We start from the raw sequence: 27,476 nt of genomic DNA on the forward strand, positions 1-27,476 counted from the left end.
CTATGGTTTCACTTTTCTTTATAGCTGAGTAATACTTCACTGTATATATGTACCACATTTTCTTTATCCATTCATCTGGGTGTGGACATCTGCGATTGTTCTGTTTCCTTGCTGTTGTGAATAGAATAATAGTAAACACAGGTGAGCACGTGTCTCCGTGGTGGGATATGGCTTTCTTAGGCGTGCGCCCAGGAGTGAGATAGCTGGGCCGTACAGTAGTTATACTTTGACTGTTTTAAGAAAGCTCTCCACCGGTGGTGCTACCCCCCGGAATGGATGTATGAAGGTCCTCTTTCCTTAGAGCCTCACCAGGAGTTTGTGTTGGATTCCTTGATGATAAGCATTCTGACCAAGGTGAGATGCTGTTTCAAAGTAGTTTTAAATTGCTTCCCCTGATTATTAGGGATTTTTTAACTATGTAAAAAGTATTTACTGGCCATTTGTGTTTTCTTTTTTTGAGAATTGTTGATTTCATTTAGCCACAATCCTTTGGTGGGGATGTGTGCTTTAAGTTTTGAAGTTCTTTATAACTTCTGAATATTAGCGCCCTTTGTCAAAAATTAGGTCTCTGTTAGCATCGTTGCTTCATTTCTAGGCCCTCTGCTCTGTTACATTGGTTTGCTCTTCCATATTCCGCTGTCAGGCTGTTGTTGTCAGTAGAGCTGCCTCCAGGTATGTTTTTCCTATTTAGAATTGCTTTGCCTATCCCTGGTCATCTCAGGGTTGCTTTTCCTGTGATTAAAAAGAAAGCAAGATATATATATAAAAAAAAAAACTTGAGGAAAGAGTTTATTCCATTTTAGATTTCCAGGTCATGGTCCATCACTGGGGAATTCAGGGAGCTCAGGCAGGAATGAAGCAGAAGGAGTGCTGTGTGATAGACCCCCCCCAGCCAAGGGGCAGAACCTCAGACAGTAAACTTGACCCATGCACATCAATCAAGAATATGCACCACACACATGCCTACAGACCAGTCTGATGGAGGTGTATTTTCAAAAATAAGTTACAAGCTTTCTTTTTTATTTTATTTTATTTTATCGTTATTGGTTTTTTTTCTGGACAAAGGATTTATTATAAAAGTACAAAAACCCATACAAGATTCTCCAGGTCTAATGATTGCAAATACTTTAGAGAGACATGGTAAGGCAAAATATACTTCCTGAATTCTGACTCACTGTACCTTTTTTCAGTTTTATTTATTTATTTTACATCCTGGCTGCAATTTCCCATCTCTCTCCTCCTCCCAGTTCCTCCCCAACTCCCCTCTCCCCGAGCCACTCCCCCTCCATTTCTTTTTAGGAAAGGGCGGGTTTCTCATGGATATCAGCAAAACATGGCATATCAGGTTGCAGTAAGGCTAAGCACCTCCCCATGTATTAACTGGGCAAGGTGACCCTATATGACCCAAAAGCCTGTAAAAGAGTCAGTGACGCCCCTGTTCCTACTGTTAGGAGTCCCACAAGATGACCAAGCTGCACAATTGTAACATATATGTAGAATACCTAGGTCAGTCCCATACAGACCCCATGGTTGTTGGTTCAGTCTCTGTGAGACCTATGAGCCCAGGTTAGTTGATTCTGTGGGTTTTCTTGTGGTGTCCTTGACCCTCTGGCTCCTATATTCCTTTTCCCCCCTCTTCTGCAGGAACCCCTGAGCTCTGCCTAATGTTTGTCTGTGGTCTGCATCTGTTTCTACCACTTGCTGTTGGAAGCCTCTCTGATGACAACTGAAGCAGGCACCAATCTGGTCACAGGAGATGGCCAGTTCAGGCTTACATGTCCACTATTGCTAGGGGTTTTAGCTGGGGTCATTTTTGTAGATTCTTGGGAGATTCCTTTGTGCTAGGTTTTTACCTGATCCTGAAATGCACACCCTTTTCAACAATCTCTTTCAACACTACCCCCTTCTGCCCCAACCTAACCTGATTGCTCATGTTCCTATCCACACCACCTCAGTACACTCATGAAATCTCTTCTATTTCCCCATCCCAGAGACATCTTGATTCCCACCCCCATCCCTCCTTGTTACCTAATCTCTCTGGGTCTGTGGATTGTAGCATAGTTATCCTTTATTTTACAGCTAATATCCACTTATAAGTGAGTGCATACCATGTTTGTCTTTCTAGGTCTGGGATACCTCACTCGGGATGGGTTTTTGTTGTTGTTGTTCTGTCCATTCGCCTTCAAATTTCATGATGTCCTTGTTTTTAACAGCTGAGTAATATTCCATTGTGTAAATAAATGTACCACATTTTCTTTATCCATTCCTTGGTTTAGGGACATCTAGGTTGTTTCCAGGTTCTGGTTATTACAAATAATGCTGCTATGAACATAGCTGAGGAAGTGTCCTCGTGGTACGATTGAGCATCCTTTAGGTATATGCCCAAGGGTGGTATATCTGGGTCTTGTGGTAGGTTGATTTACAGTTTTCTGAGAAACTTCCTTATTGATACACAAATCAAAACAATTCCCAGATTCGCTCTTATATCTCTCAGAATGGCTAAGATCAAAAATACAAGTAACAGCTCATGCTGGAGGAAATGGGAACATGCTTCCTTTGCTGTGGGGGGAGGGTGTGCAAACTTACATGCTTTCTTAATCAAAGAGGGAAGAACCATGGCACAGTCCCAGTCAGACAAAACCAAAATACAGCAATATAAAAAGTTCAGAGTCTGATTTCTAGGCTCTACACTCACAGTGTTTTTTGATCCTTGGGAAGGGTTTATTTCTCTTTACTACTTATAGTCCATCCTCTAGAGAAGTCAGGGCAGGAGCATAGGGCTGGAACCTGGAGGCTGAAACCAAAGCAGAAGCCAGAAGGAGTGCTACTGACTGGCTTGATTTCCTTATGGGCTGTCCTCCTGTTTCCTTGGAACATCACCTAGGGACACCATCTAGACAGCTTCTAGCGTAGGGGGTGGAACTGTCCACAGTGAGCTGGACCCATCCATATCAAATATTAATCAAAAAATTATCCCCACAGGCTTGTCTATTGGCCAGTCTTCGGGGGGGGGGGGGGGTTGCATTTTCTCAAGTTTCCTCTTCCCAAATGACATGTTGAGTTGATATAAAACTAACCAGATATTTTGTCTTTTGTGGTTCTATATGAATTATTGGATTGTTTTACTACAATTCTATGAATAATGACATCAGAATCCTAATGGTAATTAGATTCAATCTGTTGACTACGAACTACTTTCATGATATTAATTTCTAAAATTTGCCGATCAGGAACACGATTCTTTGCATCATCTAGTATATTCTTTTGGTTTTTTAATACTTTGAGGTTTTCAGTGTAGAGGTCTTTTACGTCCTTGCTTAGGTTTGTATTAGCTACTTTTTGGAGCGATTATGAATAAGATATTTTTAATTTCTTTTTCTGAGAGTTCATTGTTCATACATATGAAGTCTAATTCATTTTGTGCCCTAAAACTTTATTTAAAATGTTTCTTGGACCTGAAAGCTTACTACTTGGTTCTGTAGGGTCTTTCATGTATAGATAGGCCTAGTTGAACATATTCCTTTCTTATTTTTGCTCCTTGTGTGTCTTTCTTTTTCTTTTCTAATCCCATAGCTAACACATGGAACACTGTATTGAATAAGATAACAAAAGGGAGCATCTTTATCTCATCCCTGTTTTCAGGGGAATATATATATATATATATATATACATATATATATATATATATATATATTATGTTCATTATATATATATAATCAGTGATTGTTCACCGTGGCATAGTATTGGTTGTAGGTTTGTTATAAATAACTTTAATGCAGATCTTTGTCCTCTTTCTTTTTGTCACTTTAGCTAAGGGTTTGTCAGTATTATTAACTTTTCAAAGAACTGACCCTTTGATTTTGTGTGTTCTTTTAGTTTCTATTTCATTAATTTTTGTCTTATTTTTTAATTGTTTCTTGCCATCTCCTGGGTTTGAGGTTGGTTTCTTCTTCTCCTAGAATTTTGAGTACATCATTAGATTGTTTATTTGAAATGTCTCTAGTTTTCTAATATGAGCCTCTACATCTATAAATTTTTCTCCTAGGACTGCTTTCGCTGTGTATGAAAGAATGATACATTGTACTGTCATTTGATTATAAGAATTTTTAATTTCCTCTCAAATCTCTTTAATGAGCCACTGTTTGTTCAAAAGTGTATTGTTGAGTCTCATAAGCATTTTTTGGTATTACATAGCTTTTCTTGATGTTGCTGTTAGTATCTTCCATCTATACACAGATGCCCTGGGGCTATACCAGGGCCACACTGTAATGCTGAAGTGTGGTTGGAAGATGAGTTATATTGGGCAAATAAATACATTTATTAGTTACATAAGAAAATACATTGAAGATAATAAAGGCTATACTTACTACTGTTGGATAAAATACTGATAAGTCTACATAGGAGGCGAAAAATAATCCTAGCGTGTCAGGTTTGAGCTATAGTATTGAATGGATAATAAACTGTGAATTTGCTGTATGTATGTACAGAGTATGAATTTATTGTTCACATATCTATATATATTTTTTGAAATTTATTGTTTACCACAAGTGTCTAAAGGCATTGCACCCAATAAACAAGACCAACTGCCCAGATCATGATGCATAAATGATGTGCCTATCAAAAAAATCAGGATCCTTTGAAGAAGGGGCTGCGTCAAGAGCTAGGCCAAAACAAAGAACATGTGTGCACCCAGAGTCGTAACCATAAAGTAAAAAAATACTCCAGAGCTGAACTCAGAAAAAGCATCCACATAAGATTCAGACATAGCAGCTCGCACCTGTAATCCTAATGCTGGGAAAGAGAGCCGGGTGATCTCTGGGGCTCTTGGCTAAGCCAGTTCCACATAACTGGGGAACTCTAGTTTCAACAAAGGTTCTTATCTCTACAAGTAATATGGAGAGCAAGTAAAGACCTGGTATCAACCTCCAACTGCACACTCACAACCGCACATGCACCATACACACTCATACATAAACACACACATACAAAAGGGATAGATAATTGATGGATTATTACTCATTGAATAAAATAGGACCCATGAATAGTAAATAAAGCTTTCCTACACTAAATGTCAGCCAGTAAGCGTAGAGGCAGTGATGGGCATGGAGTATCTCCATATAACAAGCATCTCAGTGGAAGGGATTAGTGGCATAGTTTACAAAGGAGTGTAAGGAATGGGTTGTTGACGACCTCAGAATAGCTCTGATAATAGAAAAACAGTTGCGGGGCTGGGGTGTTAGCCTTATTATAGAAATCTGACAGATCCCATTCAATCAGATGATCAAGCTCCAGCTCATCAGTAGTGGGTGAGGCGGCACCCTGAACCCTCAGATGTGTGCACAGAGAAGGACATTATAGCCTCTCTCTGGTGTTCTTTCCTGTTCAGAAAATGTGACCTGAGTCCAGGTCATGAAAAGAATATCAGAGTCACCCTGTAAAATATACGTCTTATTCTCCTTACAGCCATTGAGGGTTAATAGAGGAGGGTTGGCATGGGTAGGAAAAATGGGAGTTGTTTCTGCTTAGAAAAGCAGAAAGAGTCATGGCAACTCAAGATAACACATGTTCCACGATGTTCTGGCACCAGAAAGAAATAAGAGAAATGACAGGACTTACATTAGCTCTGTGATTAGTGGTACTGCTCTATCAGGGTGTTTCTTGACTTAATATGTTAGGATAACGAGGCACCCCATCTGCAGCTTGCTCTTAAAAGATCCCGTAGATAATTTATGATGGGGGAGGGGAGGGGGTAGTACAACAGAGGGGAAGGGAGATGGTGGGGCAGAGAGGAAGGGAGGGTGTGAGGACTCTGGGTTGGGGTATATAATAATGCTTCATATGTTCATGAAGTTATGCAACTGTAATGTTTGTCCCAAGAATTCTGTAAAGAAGTGATCCCAAAACAGATCTCAAAGATGTCAGCAGTGACCTTATAAGGTTTCTTGAGAGAAGAGCACACCAATTGATTATCCAATACCAAATGGTCAGCTCTGAAATCATACATGAAAGTAACACTGTACAAACCGAGATAACACTGTACAGAGTATGTTATATTTATATATTTATGAATACATAATTACTTTAGAAATAAGTACATAGTATATACATATATGTATGTAACAATTATTAAAAATAGAGGGCATGAATTTGAAAGAGATCAAGGACAAGTATATAGGAGAGTTGGGAGGTCGGAAAGAGAAGAAGGAAATTATATAATTATATTCTTAAAATATATAAGAAATAATTTTTAAATGTGTTGGAAATATCCTTGCAAGGTAAGTGTATATTGGGTACACTTGCACACAACAGTAACAAAAAAAATCCTAGAATTTAAAAATAAAGAAGAGAAACTAGAGCTTTCTGCCACATATCCCGGTAACAAAGAGACTTGCCAAATCTGGATGCATAGTTGTTAAATATCTTTTTAAAAATATTTGAATATTTAATTTGATAAGATTTTTCCAGTTGTAGTTAACTAAGAAGATCTTTATAGAAAGGTATTTCAATATCCATATTTAATTATATTTTGAAGATCCCATTAATTGTGTACAAGGATGAAACTTATAAAATGAATGAGAAATTGAAAGATCTTGAGAGAGATTCAAATGCATTAGTTAGAGAAATGTCGAATGCATGTGTTCCTTAAGTATTTACAATATTGCTTTTTGTTTTTGTTTTACTGAATTGCTAGGCACTTGGAGGTGTCCCAGGAAGTCAGCCATTACTCCCCAGTGGAATGGACCCAACACGACAACAAGGTAATTAAAGTGGAGGTAAAACTGATGTGTCAAATTAGTGAGGAAGTTCTTCCAGAAGAACTTCATTGCTATGAATATTCCAGAATTTTACCAGATGTATTTTCATAGCAACATGACTAAATGGCTTATATTTCCAGCTAGTTCTTAATTACACACAATAGCAGGTTAGAGATGCTGATGTAAGAGACAGAATATTAAAATGTCTAAAATCTTGTGTATGACTTCTAACACATAGGAAGTTAAGTGAGTATACACTTTCAGTTCCTCCACTTTTTCATATAGAGGACTTAGGGATGACAGATGAGAAGAACACAAAGTAACATGTGACTTCAATAGTTTAACAGTCCCAGGAACCTTGGCAATATTTAGGGACTGTGAATAGCAAAGGTTATATTCCAGGAAATCCTGTCCTAAGGGAAGAGGAACAAAAGCTGGGAGAGAAGTAATTTAACACAGACAAGGAAGAAAATTTTAGCTAAGCACCCAGTAGAGAGTGTGGGATAGGTGATAGCCAGAGCTGACATGATGGCCACAAAAGTCAAAATATGGCGGTGGCAGTGCTCAGATGTGGCATGGTTCTACCCAGCAAGGAGGAAACTGGTCTCTAGTTTAGTGCTCGTAGCTGTGCCATTGCTAACCTCTTCATACTTCCTTTAGGACATCCAAATATGGGTGGACCAATGCAGAGAATGACTCCTCCAAGAGGAATGGTGCCCTTAGGACCACAGGTAAACAGTCAGCCTGACAGGGAGACACTGGGCTGCTACCTCCTGATAAAAGGGCTTTGTTTGCTGAGTGTTAGCATATGCACTGGAGTATTGACCAACCGCGGGCTGATGACATTGGACACGTAGATCTCAGTTTAAAATTCTGAAATTAAAAACACAGTAGGTTGTATGCTTTATGTTATAAACAGCTATATATTTTATATTATAAAAATTGCAAGAGATAAGAAACCTTACTTCTGACTAGTGACCTCTTCCGATGGCTTCTAGTCACGGTTCTTTATGTCGGTGTGAGTCCTTCCTATGCAGGCCGTGAAGTAGTTTATTTTTTCTATTAATATCTTTCATATCTATTTCTATTAGCACGAAGGAAATAAATACATTCATATAAATTTACCTCAGAAACCCAAAACACCAACAATAACCCCAAAAGTTAAACCATACAAAAGGGATTAATAAAAAATAATTGTAAATACCAACCATTTAAACAAAAGCAAGATCCATGCTCATGAATGGGATAGGAGAGAAAGTTGAAGTAAAATCATTTGGAATGGCAGGAATCCCATTGTGATAGTCACAACATATCACTTTCAAGTGGAATGTGTGTATCAAAAAATATAAACTTCATTTCCTGAAAGATAATGAAAAACAATTCCTACAACAGATGTTTTACCATGTAGCTGCCACCCAAGGGTAAACTGCCATGTCTCTTTGTACCTGGATTATATGAACAGGCTATGGAATAATGTTTGTATCTTTATGCACAGACAAAATATACATACATGTTCACTTTGCTTGAGACAGGTCTCATTTGTCTGTAGCCCTGATTGACTTGGAAATCATTCTGTAGATCATGCTGACCTTGAACTCACAGAAATCCTCCTGCCTCTGAATCCCCAGAGTGTTAGGATTAAAGGTCTGTGCCACTGACCTGTCTCCCTAATTCCATAAATATCACATCTGTGTTTTTGACCTTAAGCTATGTGTAATAAAGTGAGATAGTCATTTCTGGCAACAACTTCAGTCTGAAACAAAGAACTATACTTAGCACAATGGTTCTTGAGTACTGTTAGTTAAGCAAGTGTGCACAGAGCAGAATGACCATGGAGTTAATGTGTATTTAATGGGTGACATAAACTTACTCCAAGTCAAGACATATTTATAATATATTTTCATTTAAGGATAGCAATCAAAAATGATTTTTAAATTGGTATCAATATCCTTTCAATGAAAAAGGAAAATGATATATTTCATTGGGGAAATTTTTTCTTCTGTTATGGTATTTGAAATTGTTTTCTCTTTGTTTCTATGAGTGTCCCTTAGCTAGCCTGTGTTCTTCAAACAGCAAGTTCCATGGGACTCATGGAAATAGTCTCTTAAATTGCACAGCTATTTCAATTTCCTCTAGAATCCAGAAGGGTAAATAAGCTACAGAGACTTAAAAATCAGATAGTTGGGGTGAATGAAAGTGTTAATTGAGAAGGTATAGCTTGCATAGAGAGAGTAAACTCATTCCATATATCTAAATGCATCCTGAATTACAGAATGCAGCTTCCTATGGGATAATACTTCCTAATAATTAGACTTCCAATAAAGGAAAGACATTTTAAAGTTTCCTAGCAGACAGAGTCTGAACACCATTTGGTGAGGCACATTGCATTGGAAGAGAGATTCGCCTGGATGGAGTAGAACAGTGACCCCAGCTCTAAGATTCCAAGATTCGATATGAGCTCATCCCATCTGCCTTTGTTGCTCACATGGAAAGCCTTTTGTTACTCTTTTCTTCCTGAGTTCTTTGTGGTTTGGAATATTATTCACAAAATGAAAATATTTTATATCTGTAAATCATGTATTATATTGGATAATCCCTCACTTTCTATGACAATTCAGTTTAATTAGCTCATCTTTTATTGAAGGTCTACTGTATATCAGACATCCTACTTGACCATTAGTATAAAAAGATTAATAAAATAGGATTTCTGTCTTCAAGGTGCATACTGTTGAACAGGAAATGCAGCTGGATTTAGAAAGGCATTATCTAATAATAAAATCCTAGAAAACAAAATATGAACCCCATGTAATTACACAGCGAGTCAGCACATGAACATAAAAGTGATGCTTTTAGAGTTGAGGATGCATGGGAAGTGAAGCAGGGAGTTTAGTTTTATTAACATTCTTGAAAAAGGAATTAAGAACTACAGTTTTTGAGTAGCAAGTGCCATGTTTTAATTCATCAAGCACTCTGCTAGTTTATATTTCATTTTATCCTGTGAAAAGTATACATGGAAATTAATATTATTGCCATACAGGTAAGGAAAATAATGTTAAGAGAATGGTTGGCCCATATAAAAGAATGGCTATTGTGGTACACACCTGTAATCCCTCAGCTCCAAAGGCTGGGGCAGGAGGCTCTCAAGCCCAAGGCCAACCTGGATTATATTGAGACCCTGCCTCACAGAGACAGCATGCTGCATAGGTCATAATGCTATGCAGTAGAGACCCAAGCTAATACATCTCTGTGCCCAGAGTGGAATATTAGATTTTCTAAAACTCACAAATAAGGTGAAAGATGGCTAGACTTCCTCATGAAGAATCACCGAGCCTTACTTTACCATGTGTATTTTTCATCTCCGTGACCTTTGACTCTGACTACTACCACTACTACTGCCGTGCCTGACCCAAATATTACACAGTCAGCTTCACTCTTACCTGATGGCTTGTGTGGTTAGAATGGTTCCCCACAGCTCACAAACCTGAGTGTAAATGGTTTTTCCTTAAAGTGAAAGCAAATCAACAGTGAGAGTAGCAGGTTGGCTGGGTGACTTCACTTACCAAGTATGTCGTTCTGTCTAGAATTAGCAGACCTTTCTTACTGATTCACTCCTTCTTCTCCTAACACCTCCTCCAAAGAGTTTCTATAGGATTAGTTAGCATGCTTATGAACGTGTAGTTTCTTTCATTTGGGAAAATCCAGTAGGCTAGAAATAGAACTAGGAGAAATTGGAAATGTAGGCAGAAAGCCTAGGCTGGAGCTGGCTTGTTAAAGGGGCGTATTCAGGAGTTTAGACCTGTTTGACAGGTGATCTGGGTCATTATTTCTTTTCAGTGGCATGGGTAATTTAGAAAAGTGATTGCTCAAGGAAGTATAGCAAATAAATTGGAAAAAAAAGAGTAAAACAGAAACCAATTAAGATGGTGAAGTAGTCTTCACACTAGGAAGTAGAGCACTGTGCTTTCACTGCTGCAACCAGCAGACTCTGGCAGTTGACCAAATATGAAATTTATTTTATTTTATTTTTTAAAAAGAAAGGACACCAGGAACTTGTAGAAATTCCTAGTGTGGCTGGGCAGTAGTGTCGCACGCCTTTAATCCCAGCACTTGGGAGGCAGAGGCAGGCGGATCTCTGTGAGTTGAAGCCAGCCTGGTCTACAGAGTGAGTTCCAGGACAGGCTCTAAAACTACCAAGAAACCATGTCTCAAAAAAAAAAAGAACAAAGAGAGAGAGAGAGAGAGAGAGAGAGAGAGAGAGAGAGAGAGAGAGAGAGCATGAATGCTGAGCATGAGATGGCAGCAGGCATACCCTACCCCTGTGGAGTTCAGCATAATTCAGCAACGTAGTGACACATGATAAACTAGATGCAAAGTCCTGATGTATAAGCAGTATTTGACCAGATTGGAGCACGTAAGATTATCCATGAACGTGTATTTATTGGAAATAATACTGTAGCTAAAATATGAGGGAAAGTAACATTTAAAGAGTGAGCAAAACCAAAGGAGCCAGCAATGTAGCTGGAATACAGCACTCGAGAGAGATGGGAGATTGGCATCAAAAACCAAATGTGAAAATTATTGACAGTGTCAAATGTATTAGCATGATAATCAGAAAGTAATATTAGATCCTTCTTGCCAACTAGTAAGCTAATATGATGTGCATACTAAAGCATTAAACTGCTTTCCATCTGCTTTAATGCACATAGTAGGTATTGCCTGAGGTTTATTGGGTCACACAATTCATGCACGTGTATTTTCAGTATGCTTTAGTTCTCATATAGTTTGGGTGTTGTAATAGCACATGTCTATGTTGGATATCTTTCTCCATGAATAGAAGCTTGTATTCAGCATTCTCGGGTTGGGTTTACCTGTTGAGTTTCTTTTCAGACTTGGTGTAATTTTTCTCATCTAATAATTTCAAACCTGTTGAATTAATAATTTTTCTAAAAAATAGAATTTGGGGACTTAAGATATGTTTATTTGAAAAAGTAAATAATGTATAGATATTAGATAATAATAAAGATATGCTGAATGTTATAATCTTGATCATATCTTGATCATTTTACATGATCCAGTGATTGTTCATAATCATAGAATTTTTGAATGGCATGAACCAAAGTAGTTGTGTTAAAAATAGAAGCAAAAATGCAAGAATGGACCCTTCAGAGAATGAATTACACAGGCCTTATCCATCAGGAGTTATGTAGGGAAATCATTAACCTGCTCTCCTTTCTTTCCCCCCTCCTCTTTGGTTTTGTTTTTTTGTTTTGTGGTAGTCTGACCCTTGGTTATCATTACAGAACTATGGAGGTGCAATGAGACCCCCACTGAATGCTTTAGGTGGCCCCGGAATGCCTGCAATGAACATGTAAGCAAAATGCTTATTACTCTGCTTAGTAAAGTCTTCTGTACTGTCTTCTGAAATACATAAATTTGTAAAGCAGTTTGAGTGCCTCAGTGTCTTTGCTGTATGAAAATTAACTAAACAGGAGTGCAATTTTTGCTTCATTTTCATGACTTATTATCATATGTTTCTCCTTTTATGCAACTTTCAAATTCTTTTTGCATTTTAGGTACCATAAATCACAACCTTCAGTCTATTGCTTTTTAATAATTACATATAGAGTTATATAGAATCTATATAACACTATGAAGAGATGAAGACACCAGAACCATGTACTAACTTTGCAGAGGTTGATAACTGAGAATTCTTACTCATGTTAATAAGTTCTTTGTGGTAGCTGACAGTACAGTTAATACTCATAAAAATATGTCTGTGTTTCCATCATTGGGGCCACTTTCAGCACAAAAACGTTCTCTGTGGTGACATCCTGTGTTCAAGAACTGCTCATAGTACAGGATTGATTCTCTTTGAAAACTCAAGCTGTAAGTGGATGAAGAATAAACTGAAGATGTTTGTTTCACTGGAATAACCTTTCCAGTCCAAAAGGACTAGTTTGTTTCTGTTGCAATGCAATTTACTAAGGAATTTTTATTTATTTTGCATTCTCCAACCTTTCCTTGAAGGCCTGTATATACTAGATCTTGCTAATGACTTTTCCGAATTCACCAGAGGATCACCAACGTGGCAGAGCCTAAAGGAAGCTCATCAGAAATGATTAATGTGCTCCATGTAGGCTTGTAAGGCTCCTCAACTTTACCTGCCATCTGCCTGTTTTTAGCCCCTTCCGTATTAAATGGAACAACTCTGCTGTCCTCCAGTGGCATGAAGACACACTGTGAAATGAGCTCTTTTGATGTATGCAGGGTTCTTTAAGCTTCTGAAACCATTTTCATAGGATGTAATTTTTACTAAAACTGAAAATAGGTTAATAAGTGGATACCAGCCAGACTCAAAACTAACAGAACAGGGAGAAAAGTAGGTCAAATTTTCCTATAACATCTTTTTGCTTTTGAAATAAAAATGGATAGACATGAAGTCTGGCTCTTGAACGCCTCACAGGCTCGCCCTTTATTAGCACTTGCTCCAGAGGATTGAATGATATTTTGTACTTATGTCAAAAGCTGGAGCTCTTAACAGTGGGCTGGAAAAATACATGAGACCTAATTTAGATTCTCACTTTAAAAGTCAATATATTTTAATAAATTTTTAATATGGTCAGTCAGGTTGTCACAAGTGTGAGAACATACCTAATATCATTTGGTGGAGTATGCTGTGTAATAATTAGCCACACGGCCAACTTGAGGTAAACCTGGTTTTGCTGGTAAATTGTAAAATTTTATTTTCATGTGACTTGAGAGACTCAAATAATTACTTAAAATTTTCTAGTTCCTTCTGGTATATGTGCTTAAGCATTCACATAGGAGTACTCTTAATTCCCTCGACTATTAAGACTAAAAATGTGGCTAAAATTCTTAGTAGGATTTTTTTGGGGGGGAACTATTTAGACTACTTAGGTATTAGATAGTTTGAAATATTTTCTCTTATATAAGATTCTACAATTGATATGAAGTCTAGTTCTTAAAGAGTATAAAGCCTTACAAGCTTATTCCCATTTTTTTGTTATTTTCCCTTTTATTTTGGAGTCTTCTATAATTCTTTTCATTTTTAGTAAATTAGGATTCTCTCAGAGACAATAAAAAATACACATATATTTAAGCATAAAAATACTTTTCTATGACAGGGAAGCTTTCTAGTTAATCAAGTTCTAGTCAAAGAGGGAGATCATTGCATTGCTGCTCTCCCTAGCAAATCAAAGGTAAACTGAAACAGTAAATATACCTTGTCCTCGTTACACTTGTAAAGTAAATTGAATTAAAAGTTGTTATTTGTAATCTTTAAAGCAAATGTGTGACTCCCCCTACAAAAAATTTTTTTTTAAATGGCCCCTGTGCCTTTCTTCATGACATTTTAAAAGAAAAGAAAAAAAAAAGGAAAACCCTGTTAGGCTACTGAAATTTTGAAAGATAAGACATGGTGTTCCAAGTTTCATTTTTAGATGGGTTCGAAACAAGAACAGGCTTGCCGGAGACTTGGGGAATATTTCTTGTCATTCCTTCTCATGTGCCATGAAGATAGAACAGGAGTGTAAACAGCCAGCCCTGGCTATATTAATTAATTGAATTATTAAATAATTAATTAAATGCTGTATTCTAACCAGCCACATAGCTTTTAATTGCAGAATTAAGCATTCACAGCAAAAATTTGTTAAGCTCACTAATAAAAGTTCATAAATAAACATTGGTTACCTGGGGAAAAGGCTTGCGATGGCGGGAACTTGACACTCAGGACAGACTTCACATTCAGATGAGGTTTTCAACATTTCTAGTAAAATTCACAAACTATAGCCAAAATGTAAACATTTCCAAATGTATTACAGATTGGTTTTGAAAGGAAACACCAGTAGCAAGATTCCAGGGGCTTCAGGCCCTGCCCTGAGCACTGCCCCTGTAGCCAGTAGCCATTTATAGGAAGGAGGGGCTGCAACTCTCCCCCGGCTTCCTGAAGGACTGTAGTGGGTTATTTAAGAATTATCTCCTTGGTAGTCATGATTCCAGCAGTTCATCATAATAGATGCTTATCAAAAATATGTGCATCTTTCACATTTTTTCTTTTCTTTGCTTTTAAACAAGGCTCATCTCCACATGCTTATTCAAAATAATGCTTGTGAAGCAATTGTCAGGTCAACTTCTGGATAATCTACTGGCTCCAGCAGAAGTGGACATTATTGAACATTGAATTTATGTTATTTAAATAAAAATTTCTGACTTTTAATTTAGCTTCTAATTTAATAGTAGATAAATATTAAGTTAAATGTTTTATTTCATATATCTTATTCATACAGTTCTTTAAAAGAAATCGCAGTGACTTTGTATCAGAGATGCACATGCCATAGCATGTGTGTGGAGGGTGGAGGACAGCTTCAAGGAAGCACATGCCATAGCATGTGTGTGGAGGGTGGAGGACAGCTTCGAGGAAGCTGTTCTCACCTTCCCCATTAGGTCCTGGGGACAGAGCTCAGGCTAGGGGGCTGGGCAGCAAATACCTTTACTGCTGACCCATGCTGTGAGGCCAGTTCATATAGTTCTTAATGGATCATTTCAGAGTTCTGATTATTAGCTATATATCATCATAGTATTTAACTTTCCCATGGTCTGACTTTTTTCCGGGTTGTCTCAAGACAGACGCATGTATTTAGCAGCAGACAGACGCTGATCTTTCCACTCAGATGCTTGACTTGATCAGCGTGCATCCTGTTTTGCATCATTTCGTGTCCATCAGGACAGTGAATCCTGTCTGTAAAATAATCTTTGAGAAGTGTTCAGTAATCAGCTGTGAATTCTCATTGCCACTGTCATCCGTATCAGTAGCTGTGAAGACCCCTAGCAGACATAGCAGGTGACTAGGACAGTGTCTTTATTTAGTGTTCATTACTTCAGATTTCAGGTTCACAGAGTCAAAGGACTGTTTTAAGTTAGAAGTTTTCACTGCCTTAATAAAAACAGAATTTTCAATAACTAATAAAAGAAAATAGTCTGATTTTCATAAAATGGTATTTATTCAAATGTACTTAAAACCACAGCCCAAGTATATGACTTTGGTTTCAATTAACAGGACATTAATTTTGTTTATAGGGTAAGAAATAAAAAACATTCTCCTAAATTCTAAAATGAACTTGGTATAGATTGTCTCCTTTCATTTCAAGACTTGTTCTCTCTACAACCTTCAACTAAAATTATGAAAGTATGAATATTTATATCTGGAGAGCTGTAATTCACATGCCCATTTAAAGGCTGCATTCTGTTGTGGTAAACAGCAGTACTGATACTTGGTAACTCAGTGGCAGCCTTACATTATAATGATTGACAATGAGACTAACCTCAGACTCTGTGCCTTCCAGTGGTACAAGTCTTCATTAGCACTAGATGGTACACTGATACATAATCTATTCTTAATATAATTTTTAAGGAGGCAAGTTTAGATAGTTCTTATTTGTAGTTTGGCAGTAATCATTTATGTAGATGTTTTATTAATAATTTCATTTTGAATGATACACAGGTTACTCATGCTGATGTACTGGATTATTTTATCTGTATTTGATCCCTTTTACTCTGAAACTGGAAAAAATCGTTTAGGAGCATATATAGACTGCTATGGGCGACTTCCATTCTTGTCTATGAAAATAAATAGTATTTAACTATACATGAAACTGTTTCATGAAATAATTTTTTGTTCAAGGGAAAACTAATAAAATGACTAAAAAGTGACTTGGGTGTGGTAACTGAATTACAGATGAATGTTTTGTGCCGTGTTCTTTATTTACTGTGAAACCATTTAGGCACATGTTGAGATTTAATCTGTCATATCATTTGTAGGGGTCCAGGTGGTGGTAGACCTTGGCCAAACCCAACAAATGCCAATTCAGTGAGTATACATATTTTGCATTTTGTAACATTTAGCAGTGAAAAGACTGTTTGCTTTTCATGGAGAGCTCCACAGGAGCTGAGCATAGCTGTATTAAGTTTTTAAAGAAGGTGCTCAAAAAGTAGTTTTATTTATAGTCTCTTAAAAATATATCTGTTTTTGAAGTTTTGTATTTTTTCATTTCCTCATGTAAACACGTGTTCTGTGGCAGTTAACAGATTTTGAAAGCTAGAAATAGTGAGTAATGCAATAGTGTGTATAGTGATCCGCACAGTTCATAAGGTTTGATCTAGAACTACATCATTAAGTGGCCAGATGAGATGAGTCTCGATTAGAGACACTGAATTGCTATGATTGTGTACTGTTTGTCATGGCTGCCAGGTGCACACCTATGAGCTAGATTGTCACCCTGCACATCTATGTATCTGACACCCTGAGAATCTTTCTTACATTTTTGTGGCAGTAGCTTAATGCATTTTTTCTCTTAATGAGGTCACCAGAGATATGTGCACAGGTTGAAAATTAAGCTATCAGGTTTTAAACTGAATGATTTTAGTTTTATGATCCTGGAGATGGTTTCTTCCTCTTTGAAATCATAAGCATTCCACTACATGAGAGAAGCCTGTTTTATACATTAGTGTAGCGTGCACACTGTACACAGACACCCAAGGTTGGCTAAGCCAAGCAGACTGAGCTCCGTGAATGAAGTCCATGGGCACTAACTGAGGAAGGGTGTTGCTTGCTGGCTGTCTACGGTGCTTCTGCTCACTGGTAATTGCCCAAATGCTAAATAAGTCTGAAACATAATGTATATTTAAGATTAATTTATACTTCAAAGAAGTAAAAAATAAGATATATGAGGTATGGGGAAAAGTAATTGTAGACCCAATGCTGTTCTAAAAAAAAGGCCAAATTTCCTCCAAGTCAATTAAATCATTCATGTTTTAGAGAAAACATTTTGTATTTTCTTATTTTCTTTTGGCTTTAGTAGTCATGACATTTACTAATTGTCTCAGGTAAAAAGAAAGATGTTGTTTCCACTTGGGTGTTCAGCGAATATTGAGAAAATCTCTGTAAAATATTATTTTGCCAGATTATATTGTAATGTGAATAACTTCTTCCCAGGGCTTTCAGTTGCCACTATGCCTTAGGAGACGTTTCCTTTTCTTTGCTTCTTGTTTTTTTTTAATTTGTTTATTTGGGGTTTCACTTTGAAATGGCATCTGGCATGCAGTCCAAATACCTTGCTACTTTTCCTATTAAGATGTTTCTAGGTAACACGGAGATCTTTTGACAGTCTTCCTCCTTCCAGAGTCCAGAAGGAATCCCTGTTCCCTCCATGACTGATGAAACTAGACAGAAAAGCGAAGCCTGAACTGCACCTAAGCTTAGTGTCCACACAGCCATCCGCTGCGGGCAGGGAACGAGTCATAACTGCACCTAAGCTTAGTGTCCACACAGCCATCCGCTGCGGGCAGGGAACGAGTCATGCTCCATCCTCATCAGCACCTCTTTTCCCCCTTCATTTTCCACTGAGAGACAGGGCTCCTCAGTGTAGCTTTGGAGCCTGTCCTGGCACTCACTCTGTAGACTAGGCTGGCTTCAAACTCACAGAGATCCGCCTGCCTCTGCCTCCCAAGTGCTGGGATTAAAAGTGTGTGCCACTACCTCCTGGCTAGTCCATCAGCACCTTTTGATACATACCTGAGAGTGTAGCTGAGAGCCACTGAGGACCATGCATGGCATTTGGGGAGGTAATAGGGAAATAACTGTTTTGTACCTGGTAGTATATTAGCCAAGTAATGTGAATTTGATAGAGGCAGAGATGAGACAAAATTCCCATATGCTGTTGAATTTCAGTTATGAGGACCCTGTAGCTTCAGGACTCATCTGAACATTGGTATACTAGTCAGCTCAGTGGATCTAGATCATCCTCGACCCCAAGAAATACTAGGAACTGGACTGGAAATGGGCACAATAAACTGCTCCATGGCCAGTCTGGAGTGGACATTTGACCAGTGCAATTTAGGCAAGTAAAAACTGAAGGTAGTCCCTTCTGTTCACGTGTGCCATATACAGAGATATCTCCCCTACTCAAAGGATGTGCACCGGGTAAGCAGTGGGGGTGCATGTGCGGTTCCCCGGAAAGAGAAGGAAGTCTTCTTCCTAAGCTTACAGAGGAAGAATATGCCTCTCACGGAGAGGGAAGAGCAAAAGGAGAAACTGCAGACAGTGGGTGACCTTCTAGAAGAGGGGACTTGTGTGAACCAGAGAGGCAATGGCGAGCCTTCGCTCCCCAAACGCAATGGATTGCTGTGCAGTGATGACTCATCCGGGTCATTTTGACTGACTCTCTGTACATATTTCCTATGACAGAGCCTTTCAGCTGATGTTGCTGGTATGTGCCTGCCTGCTCAGGACAGCGTATCAAAGTGGGCTTTCTGTTTTTTATCTTTTTATAATAATCATGAAGCCGTGTCAGACACACAGAAGGCCTGGGAGAAGGCCCAGCCTTCCCATGCACTGTGTGCTGATGTTCTCCCCGCTCTGTGGAAGTCTCCTGAGGTCCACACCAGCTACTTCATGGATCTCCTGAAAGTGCCCCTGCGAACCATGCTGAGGGTCATAGCCCTGACCCTGACTGATGCTGTTTTAATCTACAGATCTTACTGGAATTTTCCCAGTTGTCTAAATAATATTTTTATGTCACTCTTCGGTCCTGTACCTGTTGCATTTCCTCCGGAACAGTCCACTCAGCTGGCGTTTGTCTCTGCCAGCTGCAGCTGTGCTGAGCAGTTGTCTAGAATGTCCCGTTGCTTGCTGTGTGTGACACCTGCCAGGATTGGCGGGAGGAGCTTTGAGTTTCCCCCAGAACACCGTTGCTGGAAGCTCCCGGGGCCTGTCTTGCCTCTGGTCACCTTAATTTGGATTGTTTGGCAAAGCTGCTACTGTGCAGTGTCTGTTACACGAAAATTACTGTTTTTCTCGATAGATCCCCATGTAGAACCATATTTGAAACTGAGGTAAATGTTCATTTTCTTCCTCATCCTCAGCAGCCAGTTTTGGCATCTATTGGTGATTCTTACCTACACCTTTTCTTTCCCCCACTGTGTTGGTCACCGAATGGATATTTTTTTCCTTCTCTCTTGGTTGGCTTTTTAATAGAGCAAAGGCTTGTTCATTCTGAAAGCTCTCTATTTATTTACTTTTCATTTTAGTTATTAACACATTAATTATACAGATTAATGGGAATCTCTGTTCTCACGTGTGTTTGTTCATTTGTCGTATCTCTCCACCCTTCAAACCTCTGTCCTACCTTTTCCATTATTCTTCTAGCCCCCTCCCCAGTCTTTCTTCTAAAAACCTTGATTTAAATCTGATTTAGGTTCCAAGAGCTGAGAAAATGTACCTCTCTTTCTGTTTTCCTCTGCTCCGTTAGGGAGCGTGAAGCTGCGCATCACCACAGGTCTGGTTTGAACACAAAGGATACCATTTTCCAGGGAAGGAGAGGACTGGAAATAGCTCTAGCGGAACTGTATTGCTTGTCCTCAGTCGTGTGTTCGTTCATGAAACAGACAGATTGAATAAATACGTGTTTCCTAAGTCACATGCCTACTCCTGAGCCTGCACAACCCATCCCAAGCCAAAATAAGGGAAATGGAGTTAGCTGGAAGATAGGAAAGGGGTTGCTAGTAGATCAAGGAATAGATACAACACCAAATGTTTAGTGTGGCTTTATATTAACCAGTTCACCAATTTGACATAAAAAAGCAAATGGAGGGAAACCCTTTAAGGAAAATATGACTAACCATAAGGTAAATACATTTTTAATTGAAAAACTGATTCCTATTTTCCACCGGCACAGTGCGTGACATTGCCCTCCCCAGCTCTAGCTCATCAGCACTTACAGGATCAGTGTAGGCTTCCCTACTGGAGAAGGGTGTAAGTGGAATATGAGTGATCATTTTAAATGCAGCAGTTAGAGCTATAGCCCTTATTCATACCACCAACAATCATGAGTATTAAGATACAGAATTCCCTTCTAGCTTAGTCATGCAACATATTTGACCCTTAATTTTCTTAATCAGCTTTTTGTAGCTAGATTGTTGTGACCCTTTGGCTCTGTGATCTTACTTATCAACTATGTCTTCATTTTAATATGGTGTGTGTGTGTGTGTGTGTGTGTGTGTGTGTGTGTGTGTGTGTGTTCCTGACTGTATGTAAGAGTACCCCATGCATATAGGAGCCTATGGAGTTCATGAGAGTACGTTGGATTCTCTGGAGCTAGAATTATGACGCCGTTTATCATTATGTCTTTCCAAATAATTTATGAAATGAATCTCAGTTCTGCAATTCTGTGTATTGTGGTCAGCATTCCCCACAACCCCTTTGCCATCTCTTGACTGAAAATTCACATGTCTATAAAACTGTTTACTTTCTATTACATACGCTAATTCCTGATCCAAGCATATGGCCTTATCATTTACCATACAACCCGCAAATCCTACAGTGTAGCAGCCACTAGACAATTGTGTAACATCCCCTGAATGCACTGTGCAGCCTCATTCCTTTTCGTGCCTTCAGGTCTTCTCATCATTCTTGTTTTCCCTGCCTTCTTTCTGTGACCCAGATTTCTGTGGGTGCCAGAAACCCACTATACTCACTCAGTGTCTTTGTCTCTTTCAGTGTAGTGTGTGTCTTTCATGCTATGTTATCCCATCCTGGTGCCATCTTTCAAGAGCACAGATTCAGTTATGTGCCAGGGTAGGAGCCCAAAGATACAGAATTATAATCAGATGACTGAATATATTGTAGAAATAGTGTATATGAACTAAAATAAAAGAGCTTGTCCAGACAAAGATGGAAGTAAATTTAACAGCTAGGTGAGATAAGAATTGGTCAAGAATTTAAAAGTGATAGTTTTATTTCACCATGTGAAAGGATTGTCAAGACTTAGTTGGAGGTGCTGTCCTTGAAAACTAACAGACGGCTCTTGTTTTTTTTCTCTCTAGCATAATAATTGTAATTTTAAATCTGCAAACAACGTCATTCTGAACTGAAAATAATGGTTTAATGTATGGCAGGAGGGCCGACTATCTCCTCAGGATGACGTAATGGCTCTGAAGGCCAGCTCACAGAGTGACAAAGAAGTCCAAATTTCAGAATTTATTTTTCATTCAGAAATTTCATGAGCTGTGTGCTGGACCCCTTTGGTAACTTGAAATCTGGCAAATGGAAATATTTACAACAAGACTTTTTCTTCCTCCTAAAGTTTGCGTGCTTATTGCTTACATGTCAGGGCTTCTGCAAAGGCTGAACCAGAAAATGTGACGACTGTTAGGGCAGAGCATAGAGGACGTAACTAGTCCGTCACAGAGTGTGGTTGTGATTTCCTCATCCTTGCTTTATGTCTTCCTCCAGGAATCTCTTGTAAAACAGAAGCTAACTAGCAGACGGTCAAAGAAGTAGGAACCCGTTTGGTGGGCTTTGGGAGAATACGTTTAAGATACTTGAGAGACAAATTACAGAGTAGAGAGAGTACAGAGCTAGTTTAGTTGTGAACGAAACTGACTAAGAAAACATGCAAGTGTAATAAAAAGAAATCCAACAGGAATGCAGGGTGAGTTTTGTAGGCACGAGTGTAAGAGAGATGTCAGGCAAAGGAGTTGCCCAGATGTTGGCACAGAGGTGCTGAACTCTCAGAAAGGAAAGAGAAAATGCAGTATGTTACAAAGTTCAGAAATGTATTATAAAGTTGATAAAAGATGGTTAGATTATTGTGCTAGATAATATCAGAGTAAGAAAACACTGACCAGGTGCTGAAGACAGGGAGATGAGATGTGTTCTAGGAGCCAGCAGAATGCTGACAGTTCAGAGGGGTTAAATGTCTGTATTTAAAGCAGTGTATTAAGAAGTCTGGACATAAAAAAGCAAGGTCATGAGCTTTCTGAATGGAGGCCAGGGTCAGTGCTGTGAGAGACCCTAGTACCGGGGGAAGTAATGCCCTTCACTAGCAGCTGAGCACCACAGCAGCGGTGGGCTCAGTCAGCCCCACAGACACCAGAGTAGAGACCTTGGCACCATGTGCGCTGTGCTCACACAAAATAAGGACACCAAACAGTGAGGAGAAAGCCCTCTCAAATAGCTTACTATTACATAGTTGGGAAATTGTAGTTGTGAAGTTCCTTGTCTGTGGCCCCAGATTACTGTGTGGTTATGGCAGGTTTAGGGGCCGTCAGAAAGGAATCAGCTTTTCACCACTCAGGTCTTATTCTGGCCCTGACCAGCTCATCCCAGGGAGACAAAGTACGGTCTTTCCTCAGAATAAAGCACATGGGCTGTATCATGCAATTGAGCTAGTGGGCTTGTTGAAAAAGAAAATGTTTAACTTTTCATTAACACCCACACTTAGGTGTTTACTTTAAAGTGTGTGTTTATTGTTCACTTCCTTCATCAGCGCCTCGTGAATTAGTACCTCCTCCTGACAGGAAAATGGCGTCTTATGGGAGCTTCATCTGAAGACAGAGCACATTCCTCACAGATTATCAGCCAATCCCTCTGGATTTATTGCATTGTTTTAATATTAACTAGGCAGGGAGTGTGAGAAATGACATGCACTGCGTGAAAGTAGCAGCACATATCTTCTAACGTGTACATAGACTAAAGTTTTACATGTGCAGGCCACTAATCTGCAATGTTGTGGTTTCCTGGTCTTAGCTGTACAAGTATACATCTTTGTATTTACAGACTATCTCACTAGTACTGCACAGTGGATACGACTGACCTAAGCCAATATAATCTGAAACTATAATTTTGAATTCCTCTTGACTAAAATTTATATTTTCTTGTGAGTTCAATATAATGCTACAATTGCTTGGATTTTTTGGCACTTAGATATAATATAAATTCCTTTATGTTTTATTATACTTTGGAATGTATTTTAAGCTTGATTTTTTTTAAAAAAAAGCTGATATATTTAATTCAATCTGATTTAGTCACATGAATCAAAATATTTGTTTCTGTGCTGCTTATGTTTCAGATACCGTACTCCTCAGCATCTCCTGGAAATTATGTAGTAAGTACATTTGGGTTTGTTTGCTCGTAAGAATTGATGTTACATTTTATTTGAGCAATGAAACTGTTGCCCAGATGTTCCGAAGAGCCCCTGTGTATTGACCAAGAAGTGAACATCTTGAGTTGTTTCATCTGCCAACCTCAATACATATGTTGATGTTCATTAGTGAAACAGTTATCAGTCTGGCTAGAATTGCCGTGAGTACTCCGTTTTGCTTTGGCATATGTTTCTGGGAGCCACTACAATACTGTCTATCCAATCATGAGGAGAGCTATCCTAGTTATATAACGTTATGCTTGAATTCACAGTTCTCCATAAGAATAATGCACACACCCTCTCCCTGCCCGCTCACCACACATAAAGGCTAAGAAAACATGAAGTTTTATCCCAACCACAAAGTGGATCAGACTGCAGTAATAATTTGGAAGAATCTTTTAGGTTTTTTTCTAGTACTAGAAACTGAAAATACCTATTTCATTGTTACAATCTAATACACACTAACATTTCTCAGTATTTTTGTAGACCTAAAGCCAAAACTTGCAGGTTTTAGACCACCTCTCTTAAAGTCACAGATAACCTTTGGCTTCACTCTTTTATGATCCTTGTTCATCTGAAGACCTCCAAAAGTGATAATTTTTTTTTGTAAAATTTAGGAGACAATATTAACACAAAAGCAAGTATGAAATGGTAAAATAGGAAACTTTTTCTAAAGTAATTTTCAGAGGTTATGGGCAACTACAACACAGTAAATACAGGTACACGAGAAGAAGATCAATGAACATCTTAACCCCTGCAGAAAAACCACATGCTGCTCCCGGACCTGGGTTCCTCTGAGCTGGTTCAGCCAAAGACGGCCAATTCTTGACACAATATGTATGAGACAAAATAAATGAATTAGAATGATTCTCTTTCTTAAAGTCACTTAATAGGCTTGATAAGTTGTTTATGAGATTATATACATTTATTTTAAAAGAAATTTTAGTTGTTTACTTAGTGGGAAATGCAAATATTATTTGAAGTAACTAGTAGACTGTACATACACACTCAGAATAAAGATTTAAGCTAATTTGACCATTATACATAGGGTACCTGAAGAATTCTAAAACTCGTAGCCTGTTGGTTTAGTTGTCAGAATTAAGGGCAGACTCACTCCTGCCTCGTCGGGGGTTGCGGAACTACAGCCTCTGTAGCCACAGCATCAGTAAGGATTGTGTCTCGTTTCTCACTGAAGCAATAGGTAGTGTACTGAGCTCTGTGTCGCAGCTGAAGCCGACAGAAAAGAAAAGGCATTAGTGAGTCTGGAGTGCGGAGTGTCTCTTAGACACTCCCTGTGAATGTCTTTGTAGTTTTAGTAAAAGCCAGTGACACAGAATGTCAGAAAATTACAGCGAACAATTAAAGTGCATGTGAATTATTCCTACTTTGTTGATTTGTAAAAGCCCTATTAAGTGGTTTCTTCTTAACCTCATTATAGGTGATGTGATTAAGTCATGAATAATAAAGCAGTGTTACAGGCTTATTGTTTTTGGAAACTTGTCAAAACAGTCTCAACATAGTTAAGCTAAATTATGTTTTGCATAATATTGAATTGATTGTGAATCAAAGAAAATAAATTACAGAGAAAATATATTTGCTTTGTATTTTAAAATTGGATTATTATAGAGATAAGTATAACCTTTTTCTGCTTTTCCTTACATTGTTCAATGAAATGCTTTAATTTTTCTGAAATCTTGTGTAATTATTTAGGGTCCCCCAGGAGGTGGAGGGCCACCAGGAACGCCCATCATGCCTAGTCCAGCAGGTATGGTAATTCCAACTAGAGACGTGGACATTGACTCCTAAGACAAACCACAGAATATAGAAATGTTTTCTTAAATCAGCTTAGGAGTTTTCATTGTCTCAGCATATTTAAGACTGTAGAGGAAGCAGGCAAGAAGAAGTCAAGATCTTAGAGAAATTCAGTCCTTAAAGATTCATAAAATTCCTCCTGTGTGGATTATAGCTTTAGACAGTTTGAGCAATGTGTTGATTTATATGAATTGCAGGTAACTTAACTTACCTACAAATTCCTTAAAACTGAGAAGAATGCATAGCCCCCACCTCAGAAAATCTCCAGGAGTAAAACACTAAAGACATAGACCCTTTAGGTTAGAACGGCAAACTGATTCCCACCCCATATCTACCATGTTACTGAATATGGATGTGCTTATAGTATTGTTTACCCTACATGTCTATAGGAATTTATTAGTTAATAGATTTACTAGCTACTGCTGAAAGATTTTTTAATCTTCTAAAATAAGATATACTTCAGTATTTCCATAACAATTCAACATAATTATTTCAAGTAGCATTAGCCTTTTTTTTTCTTGAAACTTTAACAGAGTATTAAATGTATTTGGAGACTGGTGATTGGAATTTAAATTATGAAAGATCCAGCAAGTTATGGAACACGTATCAAGGGCTAACAGATGGTTCTTAAGAACTGATTCCATATCCCCTGGTGCTGGAATTGCAGATGATTGGAAGGCCCTTGATATTTGTGTTGGGAACTGAACTCGGGTCCTCTGCAGGAGTGGTATGTGCTCTTAACAGTAGGGTCACCTCTCCTGACCCACAATTTTGTATAAACATATATGTATGTATGTATATTGCACACATGTATATTTATACATATGTGTGTGTCCCAGAAATTTTAAAAGCAGAGAAATAAGCTAAGGTTTTTAGTGTTTCTTGGTAATAAGATAGATTTGAAATGATTATAATTAAAAATAATTTTAGTATGGTTCACTGTGAAGTCAAATACATTTAAATTTAGTTCTAAGATATACAGGAGTTTAAAATTCATTATTATTAATAATGCTGGCAAATAATTTTTTATTTTGTATATTTTATTTAAAACCAAATTTGGTAATATGAAATGTTACCTTAAATTTACTATTTCTCTCTTTCCATAAAATTGTCATTATCTCTATCTTCAAAGTGTCCACATTGAAAATGGAGCAGAATCCATCAAAGATAAATTTATGAACTAATTGCCTCCCGTGCATTTCATCTCATATTGTGAAGCTAATGTGTAGTTTATGAAGATTTTTCACTTTTCGCTATTGACTAGAACCTATCTTCAGACAGCACTGAGCATAGCAAGGGATGCGTAGTCTACCGACGTCTTCAGTGTGCCTTGCTGGCCTTGCTCGCATACTTTTGTAAAAGCACCCTTTAATAATGGGCCCGTGTCCTCAGCCCCAAAGACGCATGCCCATAGGTGCACTTCAGTTTAAGACTCTTCCATGAATCAAAAGGAGTCAGGCATTTCCCAGAAAGCCATCCTTATTCCTTTTGATGATTTTCTCTCATTTGGATGAAATTATCTTTTCAATTAGTCTTACAAATGATAAATTCATCTCTTGCATATTTAAAATATGTAATCCATTTTTCCTTCACCAAAAGTAATGATAAAACTTATTTGAAGTTTTCATATATTTAAAAACAAATCCAAAATTTTCTGAAATATTATAGAACTTTCTAGGCAAATTAAATGCAATAAATATAATTTGTTGTCCGAGGCACACAGCTAAGTAAAATATAACCCATTTCCCTTTTATGAACTCTTGATAGCCAGGATGAGCAGAAGAGAAATACGAGGCTCGCTGCATTGGTTGGGGAGCATGCATGCGCTCAGAAACCTCAGGGAAACTTATGTTAGAAACAACATTTGAAATGGGCCTTGGATAGTGACCAGAACACCTGTAGGTGGGGCTGG

At 38.2% G+C, this 27,476-nt stretch overlaps 1 protein-coding gene across 13 annotated transcripts in view; it reads left to right on the plus strand.

Moving 5' to 3' along the window:
• Ssbp2 (single stranded DNA binding protein 2) overlaps window positions 1–27,476 on the plus strand; it is a 264,279-nt gene that overhangs the window by 215,173 nt on the left and 21,630 nt on the right. For 7 of the 13 annotated variants that reach the window (XM_087896778.1, XM_087896780.1, XM_087896782.1 and 4 more), the window contains 6 exons: window positions 6,692–6,758; window positions 7,416–7,486; window positions 12,056–12,123; window positions 16,593–16,641; window positions 23,681–23,716; window positions 25,463–25,517. In XM_087896778.1, the coding sequence (XP_087752904.1) occupies window positions 6,692–6,758; window positions 7,416–7,486; window positions 12,056–12,123; window positions 16,593–16,641; window positions 23,681–23,716; window positions 25,463–25,517 (346 nt within the window). Of the gene's footprint in view, window positions 1–6,691; window positions 6,759–7,415; window positions 7,487–12,031; window positions 12,124–16,592; window positions 16,642–23,680; window positions 23,717–25,462; window positions 25,518–27,476 lie in introns of all 13 variants that reach the window. The other 6 variants (XM_087896777.1, XM_087896779.1, XM_087896781.1 and 3 more) reach the window with 1 other exon arrangement.

The sequence above is a fragment of the Myodes glareolus genome, chromosome 15, assembly GCF_982192425.1.
Source record: "Myodes glareolus chromosome 15, mMyoGla1.1, whole genome shotgun sequence".
NCBI lineage: Eukaryota > Metazoa > Chordata > Mammalia > Rodentia > Cricetidae > Myodes > Myodes glareolus.